The following is a 16,832-nucleotide window of genomic DNA, read 5'->3' as shown; positions in this document are numbered from 1 at the left end:
TTCTGATCTTTTTTTGGTCTTTATCCAATGGCCGTCACATATGTCCATTGGCTAGCCATTAGTGTAATACAATGGATCATCAATAAAATGGCCGCTACGAGCTATGAGAAAATGCCGTCCAAATTTGATTAGCTAGCCATTGGTTTAGCACACAGGATCACCAACAAAATGCCCGCCATGGCCTCTAAGAAAATGGCGACCGTATTTTTAAAAGGATTATGACTATAAATAGATCTTAGCTGTCATTGGGCCGCTATCCCTTGAGAAAGTCACGTGATTGATGATGAAACACGTCGGGGTGGAGCCTGTGACGTCAACATGCACCACCAGGAAGTAGCCTGGGATCTAATGGTGAACTGCAGCCAGGGCTATACGGACATCTAGATGGTTTCTGTGGGGTGTAATACTGCTGATGTATCGAACGCATTTCCCAAGTGCATTTAAATGTGATTTTTTTTGCCTCTTTATAAACGTCAAAGTTTTATAAAAACGATAAAGCACTATTTTGAGTTTATGGACTTTCTAATTTTAATATGTTTTTTTATTTAGTTTTTTAGAAGCACTAATTTACTAATTTCAGGAATTTTTCTGTTTATATGTGATATACAGTACATGGATAAATTACTCATTTATTTATGCAGCCACTGGGTGGCACTGTTCACTTTGTTTTGGCACGGCTATTTATTATTGTATTTAGAGGTAGCGATTCACCTTTATATATAATTGTTTGTTTTATAGTTTATGTGGGAATACTATTTTGTGTAAAAGTGATTGTAAGGGTTTTTTTTTTTCTTTAAATAACAAACATATCATACTTGCCTCCACTGTGCAGCTCGTTTTGCACAGAGTGGCCCCGAACCTTGTCTTCTGGGGTCCCCCTGGGAAAAGCAATCTCCCGAGGGGGTTACCTTGCGGGCTCGCTCCCGAGTCCAGCATTTGCGTCCACAGACACGAATGCCGGATTTGGCCCCGCCCCCCCAGCGCCCGCGTCATTGGATGTGATTGACAGCAGCGGGAGCCAATGGCTGCACTGCTATCAATCTATCTAATCAGGACATGAGACACTGGCCGGAGCTGCTGTGCTCATTCCCGTCGCGCAAATTTCGGGGCTCAGGTAAGTATAAGGGGGGGCTCGGGGCGCTGCTGCATTAAAAAATGTTTTTCACCTTAATACATAGAATGCATTAAGGTGAAAAACGGCAAGGGTTTACAACTCCTTTAAGCAGTCTCAGCAGTTATATGCACTTTATGCAATTTATAGTCACTTTTATAGTAGTGCAGAAGTTTTTTTATATTTATCAGGGCTCTGCTACTACTTCTGTAATGAACTGCATTGTAATCGTACCATCCCCCACCTTCACATTGTTAATTGCTGTGTAAACTGTGGGCGCTAGATAAATCCTGAATAATAATAATGATGGGGGATCTAGGTGGACCCTCCGTACTGCTCTCTCCTTTACAATAAAGTCTCCTCTTACCCGGTGATGTGAGGGACGGCTGATTGTTCATCATGATGAGGGGAGAGAGCAGAACTCAGGACTATGTAATGTACAACATATTGTATAATATACAACAGATAGGACTATATAGTATCAGAATGATGTAATGTACAATATAGTGTATATAGTGCAGGGGTCAGGAGTATGTAATGTACAATATAAATTATACAGTGTAAGGGTCAGGACTCATAATATTGGTATTCAGTAATCAGTGGAAGATTAAATGTTTACATGAGACAAGTTGCAGAGGTCCCACACCGCTGCCTCCCATCCCCTGAGACTGCACTTAGTGACTTGGGTCTGAGACTATACAGACATATCCCTCCACCCGGCACAGCCAGCAGACAACAGAGAAAGTAATCCTGGGGGAATTGTCTGTCAGAGATCTTATTAGACCCGGGTACGGGGTGAAGATCCAATAATCATACCCCAGGTGCCTAGGTCTAGTAACACCTATGGTGAAAATTAACATTTTTCTGGCAGCTGAACCCCAGAATCTCCATAAATCCAGTCTAGATACATAAATTGTGTCTGCAGCACAGAGAAGGAAGATTATCCGAGAGAAATACAGGAATACAGGACAGGGAACACAGCTCAGGAAAGTGATCAGGGGATTACAGGCTGATATTACCCAGTCCCCGCCCTACTCTGGACCAATCAGTGAGCAGTATGGGTGGAGGAATGTATTTAGTGTTAATGACACACCTGTGCTGATCTCTGTAGGAGTGTCCTCCTCTATAAATGTCCCCGTTATTCCATCCTCCTCCATAGACTGCTGATCATCCCTCACATACCTCTCTTCTTCTTCTTCTGCTTTAATCTCAAATTCTATATCGATTGGATCTCCACTCTAAATCAAGAAAATGAGAGAAAATATCATCTGTAAATTATAAGCATACATAAAAATTCCACACATCATCTCTACAAGTCTAGTCATGTTCTAGAACAGGGATTTGCAATTAGTAGTCCCATCATGCCTCTGCCTCTGGGTGTTATGCTTGTGGCTGTGCCTTGCTATGCCTCATGGGACTTGTAGTTCTGCAACAGCTGGAGGTCCTCTAATTGCATATCCCTGTTCTAGAAGCTGCATTCCACCAACCTTGTAACAGTGAAGGATGGTGTGATCTTCCTGTGTGGAATCCCGGGAATACAGAGGACGGGGACATCTCTCTGGTGGGTTTCTGTAGCTGGATGACTCCACCATGATGTCCTGGTACAGATCTTTGTGTTCTTTTAGAGACTCCTTCGTCACCCCATCCTCATCATCCTCCTCTTTTATCTCTTCTTTACCCTCAACTTTAGAATCTCTCAGGTTTCCACTCTGAATATATAATAAAAATGATATCAATGGTAACAATGCAGATAATGTACAGATCCTAATGATACTATCAATGATTGTTCCTCATCTACCTGATGATGGTGAGGGATGGTGTGACCTTCCTGTGTGGAATCCCGGGAATACAGAGGACGGGGACATCTCTCTGGTGGGTTCCCATTACTGGATCCATCTGTAGGAAACACACACACTGACTGAATACATTGTTTCTATGTGTTTATCAGATGATGGGGGATCTAGGTGAACCCTCCGTACTGCTCTCTCCTTTACAATAAAGTCTCCTCTTACCCGGTGATGTGAGGGGCGGCTGATTGTCCATCATGACGTCCTTGTAGAGATCCTTGTGTCCTTCTAAATACTCCCACTCCTCCATGGAGAAATAGACAGTGACATCCTGACACCTTATAGGAACCTGACACACACAATGATACAGTCACCATCCAGACACATCCCTTGTCTGTTACTGGATAATGTCCCAGAATTCCCAGCACCGCTCACCTCTCCTGTCAGCAGATATCATAAATAACACAAAAAATAAAATAATAATAAAATCAAATGATATTCACAGAATCATCCTCACCTCACCGGTCAGGTATATGTTTTATTAAAGACAAAAACAGAGAATTTCCCAGCTCAATTAGCCAACCAATCTGCTTACCAACCAAATTATCCTGTCTAACAGTATGCATTAAAAATTGGGTGTTCAGTGTGCCCCTGTGCCTTTAACCACTTAAAGTGGTGTTCCGGCCAAAATTCTACTTTTTAAATAAAAATACCCCTATAATACACAAGCTTAATGTATTCTAGTAAAGTTAGTCTGTAAACTAAGGTCTGTTTTGTTCGTTTATAGCAGTAGTTTGTTATTCTATAAACTTACAGCAGGCCGTGGCCATCTTAAGTCTGGGCATCTGAAGCCAGACTGTATTTCTTCCTGGATCTCATCCTTGCAGATCTCGCACATGCTCAGTGCAGCACAAGCAGTGTAATAGGTTTCAGGTCAGGTTTTCATAGCAACGGCAGTTTCAGAGGAAGTTGCCGCCCCTTCCCAGAAGGCATTGCAAACAGGAAATGATGCGATGGGCCGCGGCCAGGGAGGAGGAAGTGAAAAATGAATACAGCAGATATATAGTAGGTGCTGAGAAAATTTTTTTTAAAATATCCAATTTGTTTACAGTGCAGAGTTTAGTGAGGGATGCTGAAGAGTTGTAAAAGTGGGTGGAACTCCACTTTAGGGACTAGCCTCTTTTTGAGATTTGTTGTTTACAGAAACATATATTTTTTTTCTAACACCCTAGAGAATAAAATGGCGGTTGTTGCAAAACTTTCTGTCACACTGTATTTGCGCAGCGGTCTTACAAGCGCCCTTTTTTTGGGAAAAATACACTTTTTTGAATTAAAAAATAAGACAACAGTAAAGTTAGCCCATTTTTTTTTAATATTGTGAAAGATAATGTTACGCTGAGTAAATTGATACCCAACATGACACGCTTCAAAATTGCGCCCGCTCGTGGAATGGCGACAAACTTTTCCCCTTAAAAATCTCTATAGGCGACGTTTAAAAAATTCTACAGGTTGCATGTTTTGAGTTACAGAGGAGGTCTAGGGCTAGAATTATTGCTCTCACTCTACCGATCAGGGCGATACCCCATATGTGTGGTTTGAACACCGTTTTTATATGCGGGTGCTACTCACATATGCGTTCGCTTCTGCACGCAAGCTTGTTTTACCTTTTTATTTTTTATTTTTACAGTTAAAAAAAAAAATTTGGGTCACTTTTATTCCTTTTACAAGGAATGTAAACATCGCTTGTAATAGAAAAAAAGCATGACAGGACCTCCTAAATATGAGATCTGGGGGGTCAAAAAGACCTCAGATCTCATATTTACACTAAAATGCAATTAAAAAAAAAAAATTGTCATTGAGAAAAAAGATTTTATAAAAATGGCCCTTCCGCCCTGCAATGTTATGGAGACGGGTGGGGGCCATCTTCCCCTCACTCGGGAGGGGCACTCTCCTGCGGCGGGAGGGGCAGTCTCTGCGCAGCGGGAGGGACATCCTCCCCATGTTGAGGGCATGTGGCCTGGTACGGTTCAGGAGGGGGGGGCTCTCTCTTGTCCCCCCTCTTTTCCTGCAGCCTGCCAGGTTGCGAGCTCAGATAAGGATCTGGTGTGGATTTTTAAAAAATGTTGGCGCGGGGCTCTGCTTAATATCCATACCAGACCTGAACTGCCTGGCAATGGAATTTTGGGGGACCCCCACAATTTTTTTTTTTTTTATTTTTCAATGACTTTTATGTGTATTGTCGGGACCGACAATTCATTAATAGCCGCCACTAGCGCTAGTACTTTTAAATTACTTTTGTTTCCTTTAGAAATGTCATTTTGCTCTCGGACTGTTATAAACACGGGAAACATGCGCCACTTTACAGGCATACTATAGACACCCCCCAGGTACGAAATTTAAAGGGATATTACACTTTTATTGTTTCACTTTAAGCATAGAGTCAAAAATTAAGTTGAAAGAGAAGCAAAAAGCAGGGACTTCTCCAACAGAGTCCTGCCTCTTTCAGGAAAAAAAGGACTGTTGCGGTACCATAAGAAAAAGACTTGTTTTTATTAAAAAATATAAATTTATTCCATAATAATAATAAAAAGTCCTACAAGGGACATATATTATACAAAATCAACATTTTTTACATACACAAACAATAATGGTTATTTACAGCATTGTTGACACTCTATTGGTATAGCTAATGCCCACACAGATGCATAAGCAAGAGTTGACTAATGTAATACTTGCAGACGTGACCTCTACAGTTTCCCGGTCACAGCCGCTTCTTCAGGAGGCGTCTGATAGTATATAGTCTATGAAAGGGAGAAAACAGTACAGTATCAACATGACAGGTAACAATATATAAATGATTGTCAAAGAGAGTATACAGATTTAATGTTGGAGAGCATACTTAGATTTAAAGATTGCACTCACCAAGCTGTAACCACAAAGGTTCTCTGGAGCAATACTCCCTCCCCTCCTCCCCCCTTTCCCCCCCCCCTTTTTTCTTCTCTTTCCCCCCCCCCTCCTTCCCTCCCCCTCTTTCCTCCCCCATTCTTTTTCCCCTCCCCCCTTCCCCCCCTCCCCTTTCCTCCCCTTGATCCCCCCCCCCTTATCCACCACCCTCGTCCTCCTCCCCTCTCCCTTTTCCCCCCATATTTTTCCCTCCCCCCCTTTTTTCCCCCCCATCCTTCCTTCCCTGTCTTTTTTGTCTTTTTTTTCCCCTCTCTCTCTCCCCCTTCTCTCTCCCCCCTTCCCCCCCCCCCCCTTCCTCCTTTCCCTCTCCCTCCCCTTCTTTCCCTTGCCCTCTCCCTTCTTCCCCTTCCTCCTTTTCCTTTCCCCTCTTACCCCACCCCTGTTTTTCCCCTCCTTTCCCCCCCCCTTCCTTCTTCCTCTTTCCCCCCTCCCCTTTTACCTGCTTTCCCCTTTCTCTCCCTTTGGTTCTAATTCTCTCCTTCAATTATGGCACTTCCTGGGTGGTCCCCTTTCATAAGAAAGAATATATTATATCAATTTGCTAAAAATATTTTATCCTATTAAATTTTCCACAATAGTATTTTCCTAATCTGCCTCCCTGGCCCGCCCCCGGGGGAACGCCTCTTGAGGGCGTCTCACAGTATTGCTCCAGAGAACCTTTGTGGTTACAGCTTGGTGAGTGCAATCTTTAAATCTAAGTATGCTCTCCAACATTAAATCTGTATACTCTCTTTGACAATCATTTATATATTGTTACCTGTCATGTTGATACTGTACTGTTTTCTCCCTTTCACAGACTATATACTATCAGACGCCTCCTGAAGAAGCGGCTGTGACCGCGAAACTGTAGAGGTCACGTCTGCAAGTATTACATTAGTCAACTCTTGCTTATGCATCTGTGTGGGCATTAGCTATACCAATAGAGTGTCAACAATGCTGTAAATAACCATTATTATTTGTGTATGTAAAAAATGTTGATTTTGTATAATATATGTCCCTTGTAGGACTTTTTATTATTATTATGGAATAAATTTATATTTTTTAATAAAAACAAGTCTTTTTCTTATGGTACCGCAACAGTCCTTTTTTTCCTGAAAGAGGCAGGACTCTGTTGGAGAAGTCCCTGCTTTTTGCTTCTCTTTCAACTTCATTTTTGGCTCTATTCATACTCAGGATGATGGTACCTATTCACGAGATTATACCTCCCCTTGTAAATTTTGTGGCATATTTGTCAATTTCACTTTAAGCATGATTAAAATCACTGCTCCCGAAAAATCGTTTTTAAAACTTTTTTTTGCATTGATACATGTCCCCTGGGGCAGGACCCAGATCCCCAAACACTTTTTATGACAATACCATGCATATTAACCCTTAAAATTAGCATTTGCCGCGAACACCCCAAATTGTTCGCTGTTCTGTGAACGAGCGAACAGCCAATGTTCGAGTTGAACTCATGTTCGACTCAAACAGATAGCCCATCCCTACTAGGCTCCACTCAGTAGTGGTCTCCTTAATGGGTGCAATGTGTGCTCTCACACATAGCACCAAGTGAGGATTCCTGGGAGAAGATCTGGCTGGCAATCTCTGCTCCACCATCCTCAATGCAGTCACTGGTTGTTAGGACCACCAGCATCTTAGCAACCGATGACATAATTTGCAGGCCACCTCTCAGCTCCGCCCCAGTCTTTGGCTCCTGATCCTGCCTCTCAGTGGCCCTGATCCTGCCTCTCAGCGGCCCTGATCCCACCTCTCAGCGGCCCCGATCATGCCTCTAAGTGCCCCGATCCTGCCTCTCAGCAGCCCTGATCCCACCTTTCAGCGGCCCTGATCCTTCCTCTCAGCAGCCCTGATCCCACCTTTCAGCAGCCCTGATCCTGCCTCTCAGCAGCCCTGATCCCGCCTCTCAGCAGCCCTGATCCTGCCTCTCAGCAGCCCTGATCCCACCTCTCAGCAGCCCTGATCCTGCCTCTCAGCAGCCCTGATCCTGCCTCTCAACAGCCCCGATCCTGCCGCTCAGTAGCCATGATCCCACCTCTCAGTAGCCCTGATCCCACCTCTCAGTAGCCCTTATCCCGCCTCTCAGCAGCCCTGATCCCGCCTCTCAGCAGCCCTGATCCTGCCTCTCAGCAGCCCTGATCCCACCTCTCAGCAGCCCTGATCCTGCCTCTCAGCAGCCCTGATCCTGCCTCTCAACAGCCCCGATCCTGCCGCTCAGTAGCCATGATCCCACCTCTCAGTAGCCCTGATCCCACCTCTCAGTAGCCCTTATCCCGCCTCTCAGCAGCCCTGATCCCGCCTCTCAGCAGCCCTGATCCCACTTTTCAGCGGCCCTGATCCTGCCTCTCAGCAGCCCTGATCCTGCCTCTCAGCAGCCCTGATCCCGCCTCTCAGCAGCCCTGATCCCGCCTCTCAGCGGCCCTAATCCCACCTTTCAGCGGCCCTGATCCTGCCACTCATCAGCCCCGATCCTGCCTCTCAGCAGCCCTGATCCCACCTCTCAGCAGCCCTGATCCCACCTCTCAGCAGCCCTGATTCTGCCTCTCAGCAGTCCCGATCCTGCCTCTCAGCAGTCCCGATCCTGCCTCTCAGCAGCCCTGATCCCACCTCTCAGCAGCCCTGATCCCACCTCTCAGCAGCCCTGATTCTGCCTCTCAGCAGTCCCGATCATGCCTCTCAGCAGCCCCGATCCTGCCTCTCAGCAGCCCTGATCCCACCTCTCAGCAGCCCTGATTCTGCCTCTCAGCAGTCCCGATCCTGCCTCTCAGCAGCCCCGATCCTGCCTCTCAGCAGCCCTGATCCCACCTCTCAGCAGCCCTGATTCTGCCTCTCAGCAGTCCCGATCATGCCTCTCAGCAGCCCCAATCCTGCCTCTCAGCACCCTGATCCCCGCCTCTCAGCAGCCCTAATCCCGCCTCTCAACAGTCCTGATCCTGCCGCTCAGTAGCCCTGATCCCACCTCTCAGTAGCCCTGATCCCACCTCTCAGTAGCCCTGATCCCGCCTCTCAGCAGCCCTGATCCCACCTCTCAGTAGCCCTGATCCCACCTCTCAGCAGCCCCAATCCTGCCTCTCAGCAGCTAGTGAAAAGTATGAGGGACTACTTGTCACACAGAAGCACTTCACCTGCATCTGTGTTTGCGCCAGGCACCCAGGGGGGACATAGCCCACATTTGCTGGTGGATGCCCTGGGTCCCAGCGCTACAATGGTCCACATTGCTGTTTTATTGGGGATGCCAAAGGTGTCTTGCATACCCGTCTGTCAGGACTGTAGCATGAAGCCAAGTGAAGTGCTATGAAACTCCTCCTTGACTCCATGCTACAGTCCTGACACTCGGAGCTGTCAGCAGCACTGTGCTTAAAAAGCACCTACCTACCATTCTGCATTGGTGAGAGAGCTGGGGGGTACTAGTAAGAGAGGATCGATGAATTGGTGAAAGAGCTGGGGGGGCATTAGTAAAAGAAGAGGGGGTGAATTGTGAGAGAGCTGGGGGGCACTAGTAAGAGAGGAGGGGGGAATTGGTGAGAGAGCTGGGGGGCACTTGGAAAAGAAGAGGGGGGAATTTGTGAGAGAGCTAGGGGGCACTAGTAAGAGAGGAGGGGGGAATTGGTGAGAGAGCTAGGGGGGCATTAGTAAGAGAGGAGGGGGATTGGTGAGAGAGCTGGGGGCATTAGTAAGAGAGGAGGGGGGCACTAATAAGAGAGGAGGGGGAATTGGTGAGAGAGCTGGGGGTATTAGTAAGAGAGGAGGGGGGAATTTGTGAGAGAGCTAGGGGGCACTAGTAAGAGAGGAGGGGGGAATTGGTGAGAGAGCTGGGGGGTATTAGTAAGAGAGGAGGGGGGAATTGGTGGGAGAGCTAGGGGTATTAGTAAGAGAGGAGGGGGGCACTAATAAGAGAGGAGGGGGAATTGGTGAGAGAGCTGGGGGTATTAGTAAGAGAGGAGAGCTGGTGAGAGAGCTGGGGGGCATTAATAAGAGAGGAGGGGGGAATTGGTGAGAGAGCTGGGGGGCATTAGTAAGAGAGGAGGGGGAATTGGTGAGAGAGCTGGGGGCATTATTAAGAGAGGAGGGGGGAATTGGTGAGAGAACTGGGGGGCATTATTAAGAGAGGAGGGGGCACTAATAAGAGAGGAGGGGGGATTGGTGAGAGAGCTAAGGGGCACTTGGAAAAGAAGAGGGGGGAATTTGTGAGAGAGCTAGGGGGCACTAGTAAGAGAGGAGGGGGGAATTGGTGAGAGAGCTGGGGGGTATTAGTAAGAGAGGAGGGGGGAATTGGTGAGAGAGCTGGGGAGTATTAGTAAGAGAGGAGGGGGGAATTGGTGAGAGAGCTAGGGGGCACTTGGAAAAGAAGAGGGGGGGAATTTGTGAGAGAGCTAGGGGGGGCACTAGTAAGAGAGGAGGGGGGAATTGGTGAGAGAGCTGGGGGGTATTAGTAAAAGAGGAGGGGGAATTGGTGAGAGAGCTGGGGGCATTAGTAAGAGAGAAGGGGGGCACTAATAAGAGAGGAGGGGGAATTGGTGAGAGAGCTAGGGGTATTAGTAAGAGAGGAGGGGGGAATTGGTGAGAGAGGTGGGGGGTATTAGTAAGAGAGGAGGGGGGAATTGGTGAGAGAGCTGGGGGGTATTAGTAAGAGAGGAGGGGGGAATTGGTGGGAGAGCTAGGGGTATTAGTAAGAGAGGAGGGAGGAATTGGTGAGAGCTGGGGGGCATTATTAAGAGAGGAGGGGGGCACTAATAAGAGAGAAGGGGAATTGGTGAGAGAGCTGGGGGGCACTTGGAAAAGAAGAGGGGGGAATTTGTGAAAGAGCTAGGGGGCACTAGTAAGAGAGGAGGGGGGAATTGGTGAGAGAGCTGGGGGGTATTAGTAAGAGAGGAGGGGGGATTGGTGAGAGAGCTGGGGGGGCATTAGCAAGAGAGGAGGGGGGAATTGGTGAGAGAGCTGGGGGGCATTATTAAGAGAGGAGGGGGCACTAATAAGAGAGGAGGGGGAATTGGTGAGAGAGCTAGGGGGTAGTAATAAGAGTGGAGAGGGGAATTGGTGAGAGAGCTGGGGGGCACTTGGAAAAGAAGAGGGGGGAATTTGTGAGAGAGCTAGGGGGGCACTAGTAAGAGAGGAAGGGGGAATTGGTGAGAGAGCTAGGGGGCACTAATAAGAGAGGAGGGGGGATTGGTGAGAGTGCTAGGGGGCACTAATAAGAGAGGAGGGGGGAATTGGTGAGAGAGCTAAGGGTGGGGGGCATTAGTAAGAGAGGAGGGGGAATTGGTGAGAGAGCTAAAGGGCACTAGTAAGAGCGGAGGAAGAATTGGTGAGAGAGCTGGGGGGGCACTTGTAAAAGAATAGGTGGGAATTGGTGAGAGAGCTGGGGGGCACTAGTAAAAGACAAAGGCGGAATTAGTGAGAGAGCTAAGGGGGGCATAAGTAAGAGAGGAGGGGGAATTGGTGAAAGAGCTAAGGGTTGGGGGCATGAATAAGAGAGGAGGGAATTGGTGAGAGAGTTAGGGGTGCACTAGTAAGAGAGGAGGGGGAATTGGTGAGAGAGCTAAGGGTGGGGGGCATTAGTAAGAGAGGAGGGGGGAATTGGTGAGAGCTGGGGGGCATTAGTAAGGGAGGAGGATGGAATTGGTAAGAGAGGAGGGGGAAATGGTGAAAGTGCTTGGGGGGCATTAGCAAGAGAGGAGGGGGGAATTTGTGAGAAAGCTGGGGGGCATTAGTAAGAGGGGGTGGGAATTGATGAGAGCTGGAGGAGCATTAGTAAGAGAGGGGGCGGGAATTGGTGAGAGAGCTGGGGGAGCATTGGTGAAAGAGCTGGGGGGCATTGCTCAGAGAGCTGGGAGGGCATTGCTGAGAGAGCTGGGGGGGCATTGCTGAGAGAGCTGGGGGGGCATTGCTGAGAGAGCTGGGGGGCATTGGTAAAAGCTGGGGTGACATTAGTAAGAGAGGAGGGGGCATTGGTAAGAGAGCTGGGGGGCATTAGTAAGAGGGGAGGGGTTGCATTAGTGAGAGGGCTGAGGGGAGCATTGCTGGGAGAGCTGGGAGGCATTGCTGAGAAAGCTGGGGGGCATTGGTAAAAGCTGGAGGGCATTAGTAAGAGAGCTGGGGGCATTGCTCAATGAGCTGGGGGGCATTGCTGAGCAAACTAGGGTGGGGGCATTGGTGAGAGAGCTGGGGGCATTTGTGACAGTTGAGAGAGCTGGGGGGGCATTAGTGAGAGCTAGAAGCATTGGTGAGAGAGCTGGGGGCATTAGTAAGAGAGGGGGGGGATTGGTGAGAGAGCTGGAGGGGCATTAGTAAGAGATAAGGGGAGACTTGGTGAGAGAGCTGGGGGGCATTAGTAGGAGGGGGAATTGGTGAGAGAGCTGGGGGAGGGCATTAGTAAAAGAGGTAGGGGGAATTGGTGAGAGAGCTGGGGGAGGGCATTAGTAAAAGAGGAAGGGGGAATTGGTGAGAGAGCTGGGGGGCATTAGTAAGAGAGGAGGGTTTGCATTAGTGAGAGAGCTGGGGGGAGCATTTTTGAGAGAGCTGGGGGGGGCATTGCTCAGAGAGCTGGGGGCATCACTGAGAAAACGGGTGGGGGCATTGGTGAGAGAGCTGGGGGGCATTTGTGAGAGGTGAGAGAGCTTGGGGGCATTAGTGAGAGCTGGGGCAATGGTGAGAGAGCTGGGGGCACTAGTAAGAGAGGAAGGGGAAATTGTTAAGAGAGCTAGGGGGCATTGGTGGGAGAGCTGGGGGGCATTGCTGAGAAAGCTGGGTGCATTGGTGAGAGCTGGAGAGCTGAGGGTGAGAGCTGGGGGGCATGGCTGAGAAAGCTAGAGTGGGGGCAATGGTGAGAGAGCTGGGGGGGCTTTTGTGAGAGGTGAGAGAGCTGGGGGCATTAATGAGAGCTGGGGCAATGGTGAGAGAGCTGGATTTTGTTTAACCACACCCCTTCAGCCCCTCCCAACATTAAGACTTTGGCCACACCCACATTTTACCGTTACGCGCGCCACAGCTCACTTACTCCCTCAATTGTCCCTCATTCTGAAGGTATCTATTACACGGGATAATGCGGTTGGTAAGCAGACTGGTTGGTAAGTTGAGCTGAGAATTTTCTCTGGTTTTGTCTTTCATGCATTGCCCTTCCATGTGATTCTTGCTGTGAAGGCCAGTTATAGATGAGGACAGGGGCCATTTTGTTTGTTACATATCTTTTATTAAAGCCCCACTTCAGGGACCCTACACTCTGACATCATTACTAAAATACAGGATCAACAATTCTGCTTTGCTTGTAAGGATGCAAAGGGTCCGCCCACATCCTGAAAGCACCAGAAAAAAGAGCTGGATTGGAACGACATTGGGAGGAGGAGCTGTGAGGTCAGTGTGATGTCATAGGATTCTCTGACTCTGGATGGAGGGACATTGGGAGGAGGAGCTGTGAGGTCAGTGTGATGTCATAGGATTCTCTGACTTGGATTGGGGGGACATTGAGAGATGTAGCTGTGAGGTCAGTGTGATGTCATAGGATTCTCTGACTTGGATTGGGGGGGCATTGAGAGATGTAGCTGTGAGGTCAGTGTGATGTCATAGGATTATCTGACTCCAGATCATTATGGAGACATTAATTTTCAGGACATTTACTACAAATGACATTTTTCCTCTTTCTTCCTATTTGAATCTTATAAAATAATGACATACATATTTCAATCCTCCCTAAATAACCCCACATCCCCGCCACTAATAAAAGTGGTATTACCCGTTAATATAGACTGATAAGGTGAGAAGATGATTGGTGGGAAAGGTGACACATCTCTAAAATGAAGAGAATGTTCCGGCACCACAAATAGGGAATGTTCTGACCCTGAAGGGGTTAATCTAGGTTCCCACACTATATATGTGTGTATCATCATCTGCTGGAGATAAAAGACATCACAGTGACTATGGAGGAAGAGGACGGACATGACGGGGGGTTACTGGGTGTAAATAGAAAATAAGATCTTATTACCTCCTCTACTACCTCTTCCAGAAACTCTCCTCTCTTGGTAGCAGCTCCTTCCTAATTCCTATCCTGTAGATTGCCCTGTGATGTCACAGGAATCATGTGACCAGGAAGCAGGAAGTAGGGGTGGGAAAGTGAAGTGAATAGGAGATGTTACAGTATAGAGGAGGATGAAAGCAGATCACACATTATTACCTGAAGATCTCTCCCTCCCTCCGTCCATCTTATTTTATGTTATATCCTCTCTGTGCCTTTCTCTCTGTATACCTCTCTGTATACCCCTCCATCTCTCTGTATATCTCCCCACCTCTCTGTATATATCTCTGTATACCAGGCTCTCTGTATACCTCTACACCTCTCTGTATACCTCTCCACCTCTCTGTATACCTCTCTGTATACCTCTCCACCTCTCTGTATACCTCTCTCTGTATACCTCTCTGTATACCTCTCCACCTCTCTGTATACCTCTCTCTGTATACCTCTCTGTATACCTCTCCACCTCTCTCTGTATACCTCTCCACTAGGGTGCCCACGTGTCCCGGATTGCCCGGGATTGTCCCTTAATGCATATTTGTGTCCCGGGTCCCGGGCACCTTCATTCCGGGACAATACAGTGTCCCGGAATGAAAAAAAAACATACCGCCAGTCCGCCACCCTGATAAACATTGCATTGCTCAGCCGAACTAACTGGTAGCTAGGGCCGCCCCGCATCGCGTCTAGCAACCAGTGACGTTGGCTGAGCGAGGCTTACCCAGTGCTGCCCTGCGCTGAGCAGCGCGCCTCCGTGTCCACCACGCTCCTCGGTCCACCTCAGCTCCACCCCCTAATTCTGGCTCCCTCAGTCCCTCTCTTTGCATGCAGAGCAATGCAGCGGCCGCCCTGACCCTGTTGCCTCTGTCAATGCAGCGCTCTTGCAGGAGCCCAGCAGAAGGAGCAGCCAGTGTGCAGGGAGCAAGTGCAACCCACAGCTTACAGAACGGGACAGCAGGAGAAAGGTATGTACAGTCCATCCCACTGTCCCCTGTCCATCCCACTGTTCCCCTGTCCATCCCACTGTCCCCCTATCCATCCCACTGTCCCCCTGTCCATCCCACTGTCCCCCTGTCCATCCCACTGTCCCTCTGTCCATCCCACTGTCCCTCTGTCCATCCCACTGTCCCTCTGTCCATCCCAGTGTCCCCCTGTCCATCCCATGGTCCCCCTGTCCATCCCACTGATCCCCTGTCCATCCCACTGTCCCTCTGTCCATCCCACTGTCCCTCTGTCCATCCCACTGTCCCTCTGTCCATCCCACTGTCCCCCTGTCCATTCCAATGTCCCCCTGTCCAGCCCATTGTCCATCCCACGGTCCCCCTGTCCATCCCACGGTCCCCCTGTCCATCCCACTGTCCATCCCACGGTCCCCCTGTCCATCCCACGGTCCCCCTGTCCATCCCACGGTCCCCCTGTCCATCTCACTGTCCCCCTGTCCATCCCACTGTCCCCCTGTCCATCCCACTGTCCCCCTGTCCATCCCACTGTCCCCCTGTCCATCTCACTGTCCCCCTGTCCATCCCACTGTCCCCCTGTCCATCTCACTGTCCCCCTGTCCATCCCACTGTCCCCCTGTCCATCCCACTGTCCCCCTGTCCATCCCACTGTCCCCCTGTCCATCCCACTGTCCCCCTGTCCATCCCACTGTCCCTCTGTCCATCCCACTGTCCCTCTGTCCATCCCATGGTCCCCCTGTCCATCCCACTGATCCCCTGTCCATCCCACTGATCCCCTGTCCATCCCACTGTCCCTCTGTCCATCCCACTGTCCCTCTGTCCATCCCACTGTCCATCCCACTGTCCCTCTGTCCATCCCACTGTCCCCCTGTCCATTCCAATGTCCCCCTGTCCAGCCCATTGTCCATCCCACGGTCCCCCTGTCCATCCCACTGTCCATCCCACGGTCCCCCTGTCCATCCCACGGTCCCCCTGTCCATTTCACTGTCCCCCTGTCCATCCCACTGTCCCCCTGTCCATCCCACTGTCCCCCTGTCCATCTCACTGTCCCCCTGTCCATCCCACGGTCCCCCTGTCCATCCCACTGTTCCCCTGTCCATCCCACTGTCCCCCTGTCCATCCCACTGTCCCCCTGTCCATCCCACTGTCCCTCTGTCCATCCCACTGTCCCTCTGTCCATCCCACTGTCCCTCTGTCCATCCCAGTGTCCCCCTGTCCATCCCATGGTCCCCCTGTCCATCCCACTGATCCCCTGTCCATCCCACTGTCCCTCTGTCCATCCCACTGTCCCTCTGTCCATCCCACTGTCCCTCTGTCCATCCCACTGTCCCTCTGTCCATCCCACTGTCCCTCTGTCCATCCCAGTGTCCCCCTGTCCATCCCATGGTCCCCCTGTCCATCCCACTGATCCCCTGTCCATCCCACTGTCCCTCTGTCCATCCCACTGTCCCTCTGTCCATCCCACTGTCCCTCTGTCCATCCCACTGTCCCCCTGTCCATTCCAATGTCCCCCTGTCCAGCCCATTGTCCATCCCACGGTCCCCCTGTCCATCCCACGGTCCCCCTGTCCATCCCACTGTCCATCCCACGGTCCCCCTGTCCATCCCACGGTCCCCCTGTCCATCCCACGGTCCCCCTGTCCATCTCACTGTCCCCCTGTCCATCCCACTGTCCCCCTGTCCATCCCACTGTCCCCCTGTCCATCTCACTGTCCCCCTGTCCATCCCACTGTCCCCCTGTCCATCTCACTGTCCCCCTGTCCATCCCACTGTCCCCCTGTCCATCCCACTGTCCCCCTGTCCATCCCACTGTCCCCCTGTCCATCCCACTGTCCCCCTGTCCATCCCACTGTCCCTCTGTCCATCCCACTGTCCCTCTGTCCATCCCAGTGTCCCCCTGTCCATCCCATGGTCCCCCTGTCCATCCCACTGATCCCCTGTCCATCCCACTGTCCCTCTGTCCATCCCACTGTCCCTCTGTCCATCCCACTGTCCCTCTGTCCATCCCACTGT

General features: G+C 49.9%; 1 protein-coding gene across 1 annotated transcript in view; it reads right to left on the bottom strand.

Moving 5' to 3' along the window:
- The window catches only part of LOC141121952 (uncharacterized), a 234,718-nt gene that overhangs the window by 143,416 nt on the left and 74,470 nt on the right, over nt 1-16,832 (bottom strand). Inside the window, 1 exon segment of the mRNA XM_073611718.1 lies at nt 2,205-2,349. Within this exon segment, the coding sequence (XP_073467819.1) occupies nt 2,205-2,349 (145 nt within the window).

The sequence above is a fragment of the Aquarana catesbeiana genome, unplaced genomic scaffold (genome assembly GCF_042186555.1).
Source record: "Aquarana catesbeiana isolate 2022-GZ unplaced genomic scaffold, ASM4218655v1 unanchor235, whole genome shotgun sequence".
Classification (NCBI taxonomy): Eukaryota; Metazoa; Chordata; class Amphibia; order Anura; family Ranidae; genus Aquarana; species Aquarana catesbeiana.
This window is presented reverse-complemented; position numbering and strand designations above follow the sequence as displayed.